Raw genomic sequence first — 15,422 nt, 5'->3', positions numbered from 1 at the left:
ATTACAAATGCTGTATACATGTAAAATGTTATTTTTCTTTGCTGTGACAGACTTCCTGCAGGGCTCTAGATTTTTGTTCTCCTAGATTTTTGTTCTCCTTTGTTCAAATCCAGCCCCCTTCATTCATTTCCTTGGATGTTTCAGCCATCTCTGTCTCTTTTGCACGGAAGACAAGAGCATCCGGATAGGGTTCATTGTGTCATTTCTGCCGAGCAGAACAGACCATTTTTAAACTCTAAGAAGACACACAAGGAAAGGAATAAAAATGATCACAGCCTTTTTTGAGCAGAGTTGGCACCACAGCGAATAGATAGTTTTGTCTTTATTTGTAAAGAGTTTTAGTCTGTTCTTTCAAGTAAAATTATCCTGACCCAGGCTGCTTAGCTGGCAGTGACTTAAATTGACACACAAGTTCTGGGGACTGGAGAATCCCACAAAACAGGCAGAATGTTTAAAAGTTTTGCTCTGTGAGCCTAGTAATTATAATCAAGTTCCTGTGTCGCTCTGACAAACCCTCTCAAAATGTTGTTAGAGATCAAACAAAAGAACTCCATATAAATTTGACCAGAACCCCAAATTATACCATGCAGAGGGAAAAAAAGCATCAAGTATCATTTTTAAATGTTACTCTGCATCTGCAGTCAAAAGTGAATTGTGAAGTGAATTAAACCGGCCATGGAGCAAGCCGTATTTAGGAGAAAAAAATCTATGTGTGGGAACGTAGAAGTTAATGGAACCTATCCAGTGTTGGCAGCTCTGTAAATACAAAACTGGAGAGAATACCTAGAAGATCCAACAGGACAGAGCAGAGCTATAACTAGGAATTTTAGCATCCATATTTGTGCCCCCCCCGGGGGGGGTGTTCTGGCTTTTCTCCGCCCCCATGGCTTTGCACCATGGGCAGCTGCCCTGCTCACCCTGCGCTGGTTATGGGCCTGGGACAGTCATTGTATATATTTGATTTAGAAGAGGTGGACAGTAGTAAAATAAGAATGGAAAGCCAGCATGAGAAATACTGATTCATCAAATGCAGCTTTTTAAAATACAACAGATATTAAATGGTGACTATGGAGATATTTAGTTGAATGCAATTTCAGGGCAACAAGATTATACCCCATATGAAACCTGCCTGTACAGAATTCATATAGAGTGAGATTCAGTATATAGTGAAGTAATAATGAAATTTGGCACTCTTTGGACCAGATCCTCATCTGGCATAAATTAAAGCCGCTTCCTTGAAGTCTGTGAAGCTACACAGATTATATCAGTTGGAGGTCTGGACCTCAGACCTTCTTTCCAAACCTCACAGGGAGGTTGTTGAGGATAAATACATGTTAAGGGCTGTGATTAAGAGGACTGTCACCAATTGTCCTCCATGTTCACTGAAGGTAAGACAAGAAGGCTTAATCTGCAGCAAGGGAGATTTAGGATAGATGGTAGGAAGAACTTTCTAACTGTCAGGGTAGTTAAGATCTGGAATAGGCTTGCCAGGGAGGCTGTGGAATCCCCATCATAGGAGGGTTTTAAGAACATGGACAAACACCGGTCAGGGATGGTCTACGTTTACTTGGTCCTGCCTCAGTGCAGGGGGCTGAGACCTCTCGAGGTCCCTTCCAGCCCTACATTCCTAAGAGTCTATGACTGTGAGGCACTCAGATACTACGCTCATGAGGGCCATATAAGTACCTCAGATATATTGATAGATCATCTTCAAAGGGCTTTGAAAACATTATGGAGCCAAATTCTGCCCTCCGATATGTCTGTGCAGCCGCCTTTGGATTGGATGGGAATTGGGTGCCCCACTAAGGGCAAAATATATTATTATTGTAGAGCCTAGGAGCCCCAATTGTGGACTAGAGCCCCAATGATTTAGATAATGGCATAGAGAGTGCACTTATAAAGTTTGCGGATGATACCAGGCTGGGAGGAGTTGCAAGTGCTTTGGAGGATAGGATTAAAATTGAAAATGATCTGGACAAACTGGAGAAATGGTCTGAAGTAAATAGGATGAAATTCAAAAAGGACAAATGCAAAATACTCCACTTAGGAAGGAACAATCAGTTGCACACATACAAAATGGGAAATGACTGCCTAGGAAGGAGTACTGCGGAAAGGGAGCTGGGGGTCATAGTGGATCACAAGCTAAATGAGTCAACAGTGTAACGCTGTTGCAAAAAAAGCAAACATCATTCTGGGATGTATTAGCAGGAGTATTGTAAGCAAGATACAAGAATTAATTCTTCCGCTCTACTCCACACTGATTAGGCCTCGACTGGAGAATTGTGTCCAGTTCTGGGCGCCACATTTCAGGAAAGATGTGGACAAATTGGAAAAAGTCCAGAGAAGAACAACAAAAATAATTAAAGGTCTAGAAAACATGACCTATGAGGGAAGATTGAAAAAATTGGGTTTGTTTAGTCTGGAGAAGAGAAGACTGAGAGGGGACATGATAACAGATTTCAAGTACATAAAAGGTTGTTACAAGGAGGAGGGAGAAAAATTGTTCTTCTTAACCTCTGAGGATAGGACAAGAAGCAATGGGCTTAAATTGCAGGAAGGGAGGTTCCTAACTGTCAGGGTGGTTAAGCACTGGAATAAATTGCCTAAGGAGGTTGTGGAATCTCCATCATTGGGGATTTTTAAGAGCAGGTTGGACATACACCTGTCAGGGATGGTCTAGATAATACTTAGCCCTGCCATGAGTGCAGGGGACTGGACTAGATGACCTCTTGTGGTCCCTTCCAGTTCTATGATTGTGGTAGATGCTGTTAAAACATAGAACAAGAAAATTTAGCCCTAATCCTTTACCCTAATCCTCATAAATACCCTTACCCATGAGGTAAATAAGTGTTTATTTTACATTTTACAATGGTATCCCCATTTTACAGATCGGGAACTGAGACAGAGTTCTGGAGGGCCTGATTTTTCAAAGGTACTGAGCGCCTAGAGCGCCCATGACTCCAGCTGAAGTGGTGGGTGCTCAGCAGGTCTGAAAATCAGGCCTTTAGGGTGGGATTTTCAGGAGAGATCAGTACTGGCCTAGAGTCACTCTTCTTGAAGTCAATGGTGAAGTGCCCATTGCCTTCAATGGGAACTGAGCTAGGCCAACACTGAGCACTTCTTTAAATCCCACTCCAAATGACTTGCCCAAGGACACAGAGTCTGTGCCAGATCCAGGATTAGACCTGAAGACTTCCTATCATCTAGTCTTGCATTCAAACCATTAACCCATGTCCCTCTCTCTGGAAATAGAATGGAAGCCTTGACCTACATCAGTAACGTGCAGTGTGCAATACGCAGGTCTGGTTAGAATGAACTTTGTTTAGTGAAGCAGCCCTTTGCTATGAGAGGAGTCCAGTGCATCATGAATTTACGGTTCAGAAGTGACTTATACAGGGGGATGAACTGACCTGTTGTGTCTGTGGGATCTCACAGGCTTTCTGCCTGCTTCTGTTTCTGAACAGTACTAACACTACGTCTGTTCTCTTTTCCCCCAGTCGCAATCAATCGAGGTCAATCCCTTGTACATCATGATCCCTTGTACTCTCAGTGCCTCTTTTGCCTTCATGCTACCTGTGGCAACACCTCCAAATGCGATAGTGTTTTCCTACGGTCACCTCCAGGTTTTGGACATGGTAAGAGGATGATGATGATTCCCTGGTATTTTACTTAAGCTTTCCATTACCCTCTTCCGTAAATATCATGGATGTAGCTTAGTTTTATGGTCCTGCATTTCCAAAGTTCCCTTGACTGTCAAGAGATACATGGAAACAACCTCAGCTCTAATGCTACCACCCCACGTTATGGTTGCGTTGTAATAGGAACTCGTACGTAAAAAGCAGTGGCGCTTTGCTCCAAGTAATTGCCACGCAGGATAAAACTGCTGATTCTGCAGTCTGTCGTTTTGTCTTTTATACGTACAGGGTAAAATTGTGCTCACCTCAACCTCGTTGTTTTCAGTGGGTTTGCATTAGTGTAGCAGGGGGCCTGATCCTGGGCCCATAGTGGCCAATAGCAGAACATCCTCCTCAACATGAGTAAGACTGATCCTGCAATTGATGGCGTGCAGGCGAACTGCTGCACCAGGCGGAGCCATACTGAAGTCAATGGGGCTCTCTGGAGTCCACCCATGTGCCGGATTGGAATCTAATCTGCACCGATGCAGCTGTAAACTCTCTAGTGTAGCCGTTCTAAGACAACGGGAGAGAGCTCTCCCATCAGCTTCATTACTCCAGCCCTGCGAGTGGCAGTAGCTATGTCAGCGGGAGAAGCTCTCCTGCCAACATAGCACTGTGCACACCAGCGCTTAAATCAGCATAAATTATGTCACTCAGCAGGGGTGGCTAATTCACACTCCTGAGCAACATAACATGTCAACTTAAGCTGTGGTGTAGCCATGGCCTCATTGTGGCCGAATCTGGCCCTTAGCCAATAAATGCATCTTGTTTGACAACAAGGTGGGTGAGGCAATATCTTTTATTGGACCAGCTTCTGTTGGTGAGAGAGACAAGCTTTCAAGTTGATCCAATAAAAGATATTACCTCACCCACCTTGTCTCTCTAATACCTTGGGACCTACACTGCATACCACAGTGGAAACTATCTTGTTTGACAGTCTTTCAAGATTCCAAACTAATTACAAAGCTAAGAGTTTGCACCATGTTCCATGGCAGTTCCATTTACAGAAGAACACAGAACTGCCAGCACAATGGTTATCTCTCTGCTTTAATAGGATGAGGAGCTTAAGAACACCTTCAAGTTTCTTCATTGTGTTTATGCTCAAGAGTTCTGGCAGGTCTTTTGAGACTCATTTGTGCTGGTGTTTTGTTTTTTGTTTTTCCCCTCCAGGCTAAATCTGGAATAGTGATGAACATTATCGGAGTCCTCTGCATCACTTTGGCCATCAATACCTGGGGACGTCCCATGTTCAGCTTGGACACGTTCCCATCCTGGGCCAATGACACAGCTGGAAAGTGAGCAGTAAAGAATTTATCAGAAAACCCAAAGGAACCCTAGTACTGTTTCCTCCTGGCCCCACGTCCTGTCTAGAGCCTTATCAGCACCTCAGATGCTGGGTTAGGATGAATGCAACATTCTGAGGTCTAAATTTCAGGTCAAATGCAAATCAACTCATTCCAGCTGCGACTGAGCCGTAAGTGCTGCTTCCGCACCGAAGTCTGAGGAGCTGTGTCCGTTTCATGCCTGTGATCTCTGTTTCTCTCCAAGCAAGATGGGGATGTAGCTCAAGATTTTATTTAACTTTATTAAATGGAAGAGAGGCTGCGCTGCAAAAAATGAATCGCACCTCCGTGTAACTAGTGTGCACTTGGAAATCATTAGCATCGGACACTTCATACAGTCTGAGGCCTGCTGCAGTTCCTTAACGTCCTCCAGTGTCCGCCAGTCAGTAATTGCACTGAGTGTCCCAGCTGTCACTTGCAGGCTAACGCAGGAATGGTTCATTTAGACTGGGCTCAGCCGTGCGGTGTGGTGTACTTCCAAGTACAGAGCCAGCAATGTTCCCTGAGGCCTTGTCATCACTCCCAAATCCTCACAGTGAAGAGTCGGGTTGACTAACACCAGGCTGACTGACCATGACTTGGCATCAAGCAAGGCTGAATCATGGTCAGCTTCACGTTGACGCAAGTTGCACTCAGAAGTATGTGTGGTTTCAACAGGGCAAGTACTTTATTAGACAGCGTGGAAGTGATCAAGATGGGCGGCAAGACTTCCAGGTGTAGTTAAACCTCCGAGATTAACCCTCTAAGTGCCTACCAGCAGAGTGCTAGTTAACTCGTTAATTCTGGGGCGAAGACAAGGCCTGAAAGACCAGCTTTTAAGCAGGAACACTCTTCCAACTTGTATCAAAGTATAGCAATAACCAGAGAGTGAATTTAAAGCTATTTGTGGACTGAGTCCTGAAATCCTTATGCATGGATCCCTGTAGGACTGGGTCCAGGGGCTCCAATAGCAGTTTTGTCTGATGAAGGTCCTGTGTGTTAAGTGTTTTGTAGCACCTGGTTTATAACTGGAATAGCACTATGATTTCTCTCCATTTTCTGAAGCAGCTGGTGGCAGACAGCTACAGATGTATCTGGCCATACGTCTGTGCCAGTGTCATGGGGAAGGTTTTAATTTAGTATTTGGAGACTAAATTAATGGAAGCCATGGCCACATGATCTAGTGGAATGGCCATAGGACTGGATGCTGGGCACCTCCTGAGTTCTGTTCCCAGACTCACTATGTGGCCTTGACCAAATCACTTCACTGCTCCGTGCCTCAGTTTCCCCAGCTGCAAAATGAGGATAATGATACTTACCTACCTCACAGGGGTGTTGTGAGGCTTAAGAGCCCAACTCCTGCAGCCCTGGGAGATCGGCCTGAATAAGGGCTTCAGGATTTGGTCCCTAATGAGTTAATGTTTGTAAGATATTAAATGTTGTTGTTATTATGACTTTCTTTATAGAACTGGAAAAAATAATTAATTATTGCTTTGTCTTTAAAAACAAGGAAACTATTTATCCACAAAAACCTCTGGTGTGAGAGCAAGAGGCATGTCCTGAAGGGAAAACACTTTAATAATGATTTAAATTCATTGTCTAAGGGTCTGATCGTTTAAGGTGCTGAGCACCCTTGACCCCATTGACTGCAGTGAGAGTTGCACTTGGCCTCTCTAAAGGACATGCTCATCTCAGGTAGGATTGCCAACCCTCCAGGATTGTCCTGGAGTTTCCAGGAATTAAAGATGAATCTTTAATGAAAGGTTATGTCATGGGATGAAACCTCCAGGAATATGTCCAACCAGAACTGGCAACCCTAGGCTTAAAGAGTCTGTAGTGTGGCCAAGGGCCCAATGCAACCTGGGTGGCCCTCTCCCTATAACTGCAGGGTGACGACAACGCAGATTAGCTGTTGGGTTCTGTGGCTGGTGAACTTCACCTAACAAGCAATATCTGTCAATCTGTTAAGGAAGATCCCAGTCCAAGCAAGAAATAATATGGTTGTGGGCATCTGATCAACACTTATCTAAACAGATACACGAAATTAATGGGTGTTCGGCACTTACTTGCTCAAGTGCTTTTGTAAATCCCACTTTGCACCTCTCTGCATCTTTTGGTGCCTAAATCCCTTTGTAAATCTGGCCCAATGTGCCTGCCCGGAGATGCTGATTGCCCTCAGCTCACAGTGACTTCACAGGAGCTGGTCCAAGGACCGTTTTGCTGGAGAGGATTAACTTACAATTCTCATTTTTGACTGGTGGGATGAGAGCTGGGTGAGACTTTCCAGTCAACTTGGTGACACCAAAACTTGAAGCAGATTCATTTCAATATTTTCAAAATGAAGCATTTCAAGTTTTCAGTTTGAAACAACTTTTCCTTTCCAAACTTTCCTTTCTTTTATTTAAAAAACTCAAATAAAATTCAAAAGAGTTTGCAAATGGACAAAATCAAAACAAAATCTTTCTTTCCACCCAGAATATTTTTTCATGACTTTTCAAAATTTGCCAATGAACTGAAAATAATCATTTTTTCATCCCGCTGTAGCTGGGATGTAAAATCTGGTAGCACTAGAATGCTAGGACTAGTTCTTAGTTTTCCTGTCTAAATTAACTGAATTAAAAAATTTGCTCTGAAATGTAGGTTTCTGAGAAGGGCCTTAACTTAGTCATTCCCCAGCTCTGTGTGCAGGAGTGAGCTGTGGGGAATTTTTGTAAGAAGAGGAAATGAAGTTGTTACTTGAGTTCTCATGTCAGTCAGGGCATCTTTTCCCTGTATTGCTGCAGAAGTTGAAATTAAACTTTATTTTCCTATATGGGCTTATAAGACTTTTTTTATCGGGAGTGGGAGGGGCAGGAGGAACATATAGGTGTGAAAAGAAAGAACCTGGTTTCAAAGGGTTTGAGCCCTTTTTATTGTAATCATTGAGTCCTCTTCATACATGTCATGGTCCTAGGGCCGGCGCTTCCATTTAGGCGGGACCTAGGCGGCTGCCTAGGGCACCAGGATTTGGGGGGGGTGGCATTTTGCCACCCTTGGCGGCAATTTGGCAGCGGGGGGTCCTTCCGCACTCTGGGTCTTCGGCAGCAATTCTGCGGCGGGTCCTTCACTCGCTCCGGGACCTGCTGCCGAAGTGCCCCAAAGACCAGGAGCGCGGAAGGACGCCCCCCGCTGCAGAACTGCCGACGACGACCGGGAGCGCGGAAGGACCCCCGCCTAGGGAGCCAAAAACCCTGGCGCCACTCCTGCATGGTCCTTCAAATATCAACTCTTTCTTTCTAAGGCAACTTAAATGGAAAAGTCACAGGATGTGAACTTGCCAAATAACAAGTGGGTGAACTCCATCTTCTTCCCAGCATGGCTGGTTTTTCTTGTTACCCAACACAGGGCTTGATGACATTGCATTACACTCTGTTGCATTACATTGTATGTTGGTGTCAGTGCATTGAAATCAGTGGAGGTAAATGGGGTGGAGAATCAGCCCCAGGGATGATGATCTGGTTTGTGGGAAGGGGGCAGAAGCGGAATTCCAGGCCTTGCCCGGACTAGGATTCCAAGGTGGGCTGTTCGTGTGTTAGCTAACACCTGCTAAAAACCAGTGTAGACTTCAACACATGCTAAACTGGTCAAGTTAAAGCCTAGACCCAAGATGGGGCTTAAAATGGGAGGAATTGCCTCAGACACATGAGTACCCTTAATTGCTGAATGCAAACTTTACACGAATGCTTGGCTTACTTGTCATGTCAAAGCTGTCCCCTCTCCCCCAGGCGGCAAAATTAGTGGCTGATAATCCAAGTTTACACTGCTGAGCAGCCATATGGGAAAGGAATTTTTATTTAGTGCCCTTCAGCCACCCATATTTGTGTTGAGTAGTTCCTTGTTCCACAAGAAGTGCCATTCATTTCAATGATATTACCCCGTAGAGTAAGGTACTATCTAATCCAAGTATAGGTGTCAGAATCTGGTCTTGTACAATGTCTCCAGTGTAATAGGCACAAACAGGCTTTTCTTCAGCATCAAGCATGCGTATCGTCTTGTTCCAGTGCCTTGAGTAAATATATATTGGCAAAGCAAGGAGAATTGCACTCTGTTTATGTCAGTGCTAGGTTATGTCTGCTGCTTGCATTCCCGGGTACAAATTGTTATAGAAATCCATGTTAGGAACATGTCTTCTTATTCCTTCTTACAATGTTAATGCTTTAGATCAAGTGCTGCAATCGGAGTTGATGGCCTTATGTTTCTGGTTGCCGTGCTGGGCACGGAAACCAGCCTTTCCCCACGCAGCGGGCTCCTAGCCCAAAATGTTTGCTAGTGACATCAACAGAGGATGGGGAAGGAGCAGCATTCAGATGTGGCAGCATCAGGGTTTTTAGCCTGAATGGGTTGTGCAGACAGAGTAATTCTCTCACCTGGGCTAGAACACCATCCACATGCTGACAGAGCCTGCCTGATTCTTTGGGGATCAATGTGATGTCAGATGACAAGGTGGCACAAAACTTTTGCGGTTCCCTCTCAGGAGCAAATCCAGTGCTCTGTTTGAAATCCCTCTTCTAGTACAGCCTTGGCCCTACCCTGCTTTTATGCTCATGGAGCTGCAGTCGTTCAAGGTTCTTTTTGCTGGACACTGAGCAGCTAATATTGCTTCCTACCGTCTAGGAGATCAGTGGGGTTTTTTGGTGTGGAACTCCTGAATGAGAGAGGAAGTCCCAAAAGGTGCAGGACCATGGTAAATAGCTTGCTGTGATATAGGGCTTGCTCCTGAAAACAGTTATCTCTAGATGAATAGTGCTTCCCATACAGTCCCACTGACTTCAGTCGGCCTCTGTGTGGGAATGACTGTATATGCTATGCAGGATGGAGCCCTTAGTTAGCAAATGAGCTTTCAACCCACAGGAGAATCTATGAAGGAAGAGAAAATGTCTTTCCTGGTTGGGTGGTGGTTGGTTGTTTAGAGCTAGGGAAAAGAGTAGGACAGTTTTCCTTTCTCCTTGCAAATAAATCACTGTATAAGATGCACAAGTGATTGAAAAAAAGCATTCCAGTAGAAACAGATCAGAGTGTAATATGGATTCAGGGCTGAAACTGATTTCCCTCCAAAGCAGAGAAGAATTCTTCTTTGACTATAGAGAGAGGTTTGAGCCGTGAGCTCTGGATGAAATTCTACAGCCTGCGTTATGCAGGAAGTCAGACTAACTCATCAGAATGGGCCTTTCTGGTCTTAAAGAGTATGGGCCAGCTCCTCAGCTGGTGTGAATCAGCGTAGTACCATTGAATTCACAGCAATGCTGATTTACATCACTGAGGCTCTGGCCCCCAAAAGAATATGAATCCAGATTGGTAAAGTTTTGGCAGTTTCAGATCTTGTGTTCCAGCACAGGCTCATCTCTGCTCTAAAGAGTGAAACCTCAGAAGATGGTGAAAGCCTTTGCTAAAGATTTTTTTGCATCAGGGATGGGGGGTGGGAATCAGTTGCGGGGGGAAAAGCCTACTGAATTGGCTTTAGAGTCTAATGTAAATGCAAGACCAAGTCCTAAAATCAAACCAGCCAGGGTGTGTCTTTTTTGTTAAAATAATGGCGGACAAATTGCATCTTTAACAGACTAACTGTTGGTTTTTGAACATTCGTGTTCACAGGGCCGGCTCCAGGCACCAGCTTGGCAAGCAGGTGCTTGGGGCGGCCACTCCGGAGAGGAGCGGCAGGTCCAGCTATTCGGCGGCAATTCGGCGGAGGGTCCCTCACTCCCGCTCCGAGCGAAGGACCTCCCGCTGAATTGCCGCTGCAGATCGCGATCGCAGCTTTTTTTTTTTTTTTTTGGCTGTTTGGGGCGGCCAAAACCCTGGAGTGGGCCCTCTGTGTTCACTATGGAAAGAGGCGTGCAATAGCAAATCCTTGATGTTAGAGCTGCATTGGCCGTTCCATAAAGGTGGTGGATTGTTTTGTAATGTACTCTAGTGTGTCAATAAATGGGTGACTTTCCTATATTGTTCAATCTGATCTGTGCCATTGTGGCACCTTGATGTACTAGAACAATCCAATCTCCGGCTAATTATGGACAATGGCCACTCCTGCAGCTACTGGTATAACACATTAGCGGAGCAATAAGCACCAACTTGCTTGAGAGATTGAAAACTCTGCCAGAATATCAGTAGCAGCAGCACATTCTGTGCCTGACTGGTTGGCTGCTTTCCCTGTTCAAAGTATTGTTTGAAGAAGCCTATGCAATGCACCACATGGCATCACGTAGTGAGAATAATTGCACAGAATAATTGGGATTGTGTCCTGCCTCAGTTAAATTTTTCCCTATTTCAATTGTATAATCCTGGAAACTCTACTGCCCTGTTACATCACATTCTAATGAATCTGATCCGTCTTGGTGTTAAAGTTCCATTTATAAAGGATTAATGAATGATTAATAGATTGTTATAGAGCCCAACAGGTCTATAGTTTATAAAACCATAACTTAAAACCACGCATAACACCTTCTACTGATGTGCTTATAACCATCTATAACACATACTACTCATGGCTGTAACAGGAGTATAATGTTAACTGTTTAGTAACCTTTGTATAAATGGAACCCTAATACACAATGTGACCCAGCCTCTTTCTAATATTCCTTTTGCTGCTCATCATTAATGCAAGGTGCTGTTTACTGATATCATTTCTTTAACATTTAGATTTATATACAAATAAAAATCAGTGACCATATCCAATTACTATATATTACTTATATGGAATCTTTTTATCCAAGATTCTTGAAGTACGTTGCAATCCTTAACAAAGCCTCAGGATATCTCTGTGGTAGGTAGGTATTATTATTACCTCTGTTTTACTTGTGCATACGAGAAGGTAGAGAAAGATGAAGTGATTAAGCCAAGGTTATTCAGCAAGTCAGTGGCAGAGCCAAGAATTGACTCCAGATGTCCTGGCTTCCAATCCACTGCTCTAACCATTTCCACATTGCATTAGGGAGAAACACAATATTAATGAAAAGTTAAAATTACTCAGTAAATATTTTTTCAATGTCTGGAAATGCAGACATTAAGAGTCCCTCAGTAACACAGCCACTCTACACATATTCAGGCACTTTATTTTCCAAACTGACTCAAATGACTGCTAAAAATTTCCAAAAATGTTTTAGGTAGCTATAAAAGTTTATCACTATTGTGAAATAAAGTTATAACCACATGAAAATGGGGGAGGCAGGGAAGGAATTATAATGGACATAGCACGCCTGATAAGATAAACAAAACTATCCCTAGGAATAATACTGCAATTTTTTTAAAACCGTGTTGGTGATTGCATCATAATACCAGTATTAAATCTATTTTTGTTCATCTGAGTTTCTTTGCTGCAATAATAGTGGCCATTCATTACTCAATAAGGATCCTTGTATCCCATAGATCTTTGTCATAAGCAGCTGACCATTTCTTTTACAAGTAAAAAGATGTTATCTTCCCCATGTCTATTCACTTTATTTAACCATGAAAAATTGCTGCCTGGCCTTCTTTGCAATGTAGCTTTTCAATGAGTCAGACGGCAATACGTTTTCAAATCATACCTCATGCCAGAAATGTGATGTGCAGCTTCCAAAGAGCAGTGATTCTATAGACAACCAGATTCTTGAAAAGTCAGGAGAGACTGAATGTTCCTTATAACAAAACAAACCTCCTCTGCTGACTACTGACCAATAATGGGTTTCAGTGACTTAATATTTAGTGAAGCTGGTTGAACATTTTCTGTCAATTTTAATTTGATGGGAAATTGAGTTTTCAGTTAAGTTATTATTATTATTTATTATTATTTTGGTGTAGAAGGTGACTGTTTTTGTTGAACATTTCTGATTATTCATTGGAAACCAAAAGCTATACTGATCTGAGCAAAAAAACAAAAAAAGTTTGATTTTTCATCTGGAAATATTTTGGTTTTTCCAGTTACAAAAACTTAAAAAAAAAAAAAAGTTTCAGGTTTTTGATTAAAAGTCAAATTTTTCAGTAGAAAACAATTATTTTCATTGTCATTGAAATCTCCCCTCCCTGCATTTTCTAACCAGCTCGAGTATTTGTCAGTAAGAGTGGGATTTTCAAAATTGTTCACCTTTAGCCTAATCCTGTTCTTATTGAAAGCAGTGGTTCATTGACATGAGTTAGGCCAGCACTGAGTGCTTTTGACAATCTCACCCTAGAAGACACAAAATAGTGATCCAAATTTGGAACTGACTCAAGGTCTTTTGAAGGAAAGATGACCATGTGGCAAGAACAAGTCAAGTAGGCAGATTATCCGGGTGTGATTCTTTGCTCTGTCATTCCTGTGTGACCAAGTTGCAAAGGCCAATATTTTCAAAAGTGGCTACTGATTTTGGATGGCTCCATTTTGACACACCTCTCAAGATCTTGCTGGCCCACAGGTGAATTTAAATCTAGCTCTGCAAAACTCCACCACAGAAATGCATCTCTATTGACCCATTTAAAAACTGGCCTGAGATTTTACAGCAGATACTGAGGTCTGTGTAGATTGTCACCGTTCTCATCTTTTTGAGGAACATACAAAAAGTGGAAATTACAGGAGATTGATGTGAGGAAACCAAACTATAGTTTGAAATCCCCTTCCTGCAGAAGGCAAAGTATTGGATGAGGTCCCTAAACAGTATTGAGATACACATGTCGCCAACCTTTAGGCCACCCTTATTTGCATTATGTAGATGAAAATCTCTAGGTCCGCTTCCTTTTTGTAAACTATTTATAGAGCATATATAGTTGGGTCATTCTGTAACTAGCAGATTGCATAGAAATCAACTGCGTTTTGGGTCATGACGATCTTTGAATAAAGTCCATCTGGAGAGAGCCTATTACAGCTGAGATAAGTGAATCTGGCAAATTGTTAACTCATTAAGATATTAAAAGGATTTGCATAGTGGTGGGGCCTCTCTCTGGCAGTCTTTACTGTAAACTTACAGAGAAAATGCAGGATCTTCTAGATTGTCTGTGGCTTTGACTGCTAGACAACACTGTCCTTCCAGAGTTGGGACTAGAACCCAGGAACCCTGATGCCCGGTCCTGCTGCTTTAACTACCACAACCCATGCTCTTCTCTTTTCTTACCATTTCCCAGTGCAGACATCTCCCAAAAAAATGCATGCTCCCAAAATGAAAACTGATCTCAGTCTGTATATGGACCTATTCCCTCTACTCTACCTTTCCTAGAATAGGCCCATTAAAGATTACATTTAGCTGAAACAAAATGATCAGTTTGACATGAATACTGGGTTAAGAACAGTCCCTAAATAGAACCACTCAATACCACTATCTCTGAATTAGAGATGGGAACTGTGTCACAGAGCTGGACGCCCCCTGCTGGTCCAGGAGAGGAGTGAGTGAACTTCATACCTACCTCTCTGCACTCTGAAGAAATTCAGACAAGTGCTGTCCCAGAGGGGAGAACAGAGTTTGCCCTCTCAAAGGCCTGGGAGAGAGAAAGAATCTGCTCCTTTTTGCTTATTTTAATTCTCTGGATAAGTCTTTTTCTTGTTCTTGTTTTCCCCCTCATAATAACCTACCCCCCCCCAGCAGTTAATCCGCCCCCCGCTACCCTGTAAATGGGTTCATACAGCATCCTTTGTTAATTTCCACCGTTATCTTTGTTGTTAGGAGGGATGGGCCCAAACCAAAAGCCCAGATCCAAATACCCTGAACTTTGTAGATATTGAATATGGATCCAAATTTCCAAGAAGAACAGATTCTCTCCACCTGTCAAAAGGACTGGCTTGTCTCTGCTTATTTTATTTCTGCTGACTGCATTTTTATGTTAAAATCTTGGAAATAATTAGTGGAACATGGAACTTTGGGGCTGTGAAGTTAAAATCCCTTGATTGTCTCCCCCTTAGTCAGTGTGGGTAAATGATGTGGTTTGTGGTTTCCTTAGGAGAACTGCCAGCACCTCATTACTTCAGGAAGAATCAGGTTTTGGGCGTTTTCAGTTGTTATTAATTATTTTAACTCTGGAATAGGCCTTGATCTCTGATTAATCCCAAGGAAGCAATTGGGACCTGCCCTCTCTGACATGCCGAAGTGCTGGGAAGAAACTGGACTTTATGTGCTGGTCCCAGTAACCTGCCTGGGCCGGGTGACAAAAGGGGTGCGGGGGATCAGTGTCACCAACTCCAATAGCAACCTCTACATCATGGGAGCAAATAGTGATCAGATTGTATGGTGAACATTGACATTAAGCTTAAATATAGTAACCAGGGCCGGCTCCAGGCACCAGCCCACCAAGCAAAGGGAGGCACCTCCCTTTTGTAACAGCTCCAGCTGTGTTTCTTCTATACGTCGTTCACCAAATACCAAACCTTGTTGTCTCGGCCGCTCAGGCTGTGTGGCTTAGATATTTCATTGTATTTTTTGTTCATCAATCTGATCATTCCAAACGC

The 15,422-nt window shown here is 43.2% G+C and overlaps 1 protein-coding gene across 2 annotated transcripts in view; it reads left to right on the top strand.

The window, feature by feature from the left end:
- SLC13A5 (solute carrier family 13 member 5) overlaps nt 1–7,809 on the top strand; it is a 56,085-nt gene extending 48,276 nt beyond the window's left edge. For both annotated transcript variants that reach the window (XM_005298923.4, XM_065573012.1), the window contains 2 exons: nt 3,498–3,635; nt 4,848–7,809. In XM_005298923.4, the coding sequence (XP_005298980.3) occupies nt 3,498–3,635; nt 4,848–4,976 (267 nt within the window). In that variant the 3' untranslated portion in view covers nt 4,977–7,809. The remainder of the gene's footprint in view (nt 1–3,497; nt 3,636–4,847) is intronic.
- Nucleotides 7,810–15,422: the final 7,613 nt, after the last annotated feature.

Source organism: Chrysemys picta, chromosome 19 (genome assembly GCF_011386835.1).
Source record: "Chrysemys picta bellii isolate R12L10 chromosome 19, ASM1138683v2, whole genome shotgun sequence".
Lineage (NCBI taxonomy): Eukaryota > Metazoa > Chordata > Testudines > Emydidae > Chrysemys > Chrysemys picta.
The sequence above is the reverse complement of the archived record's forward strand: the minus strand, read 5'-3'. Positions and strand labels throughout refer to the sequence as shown.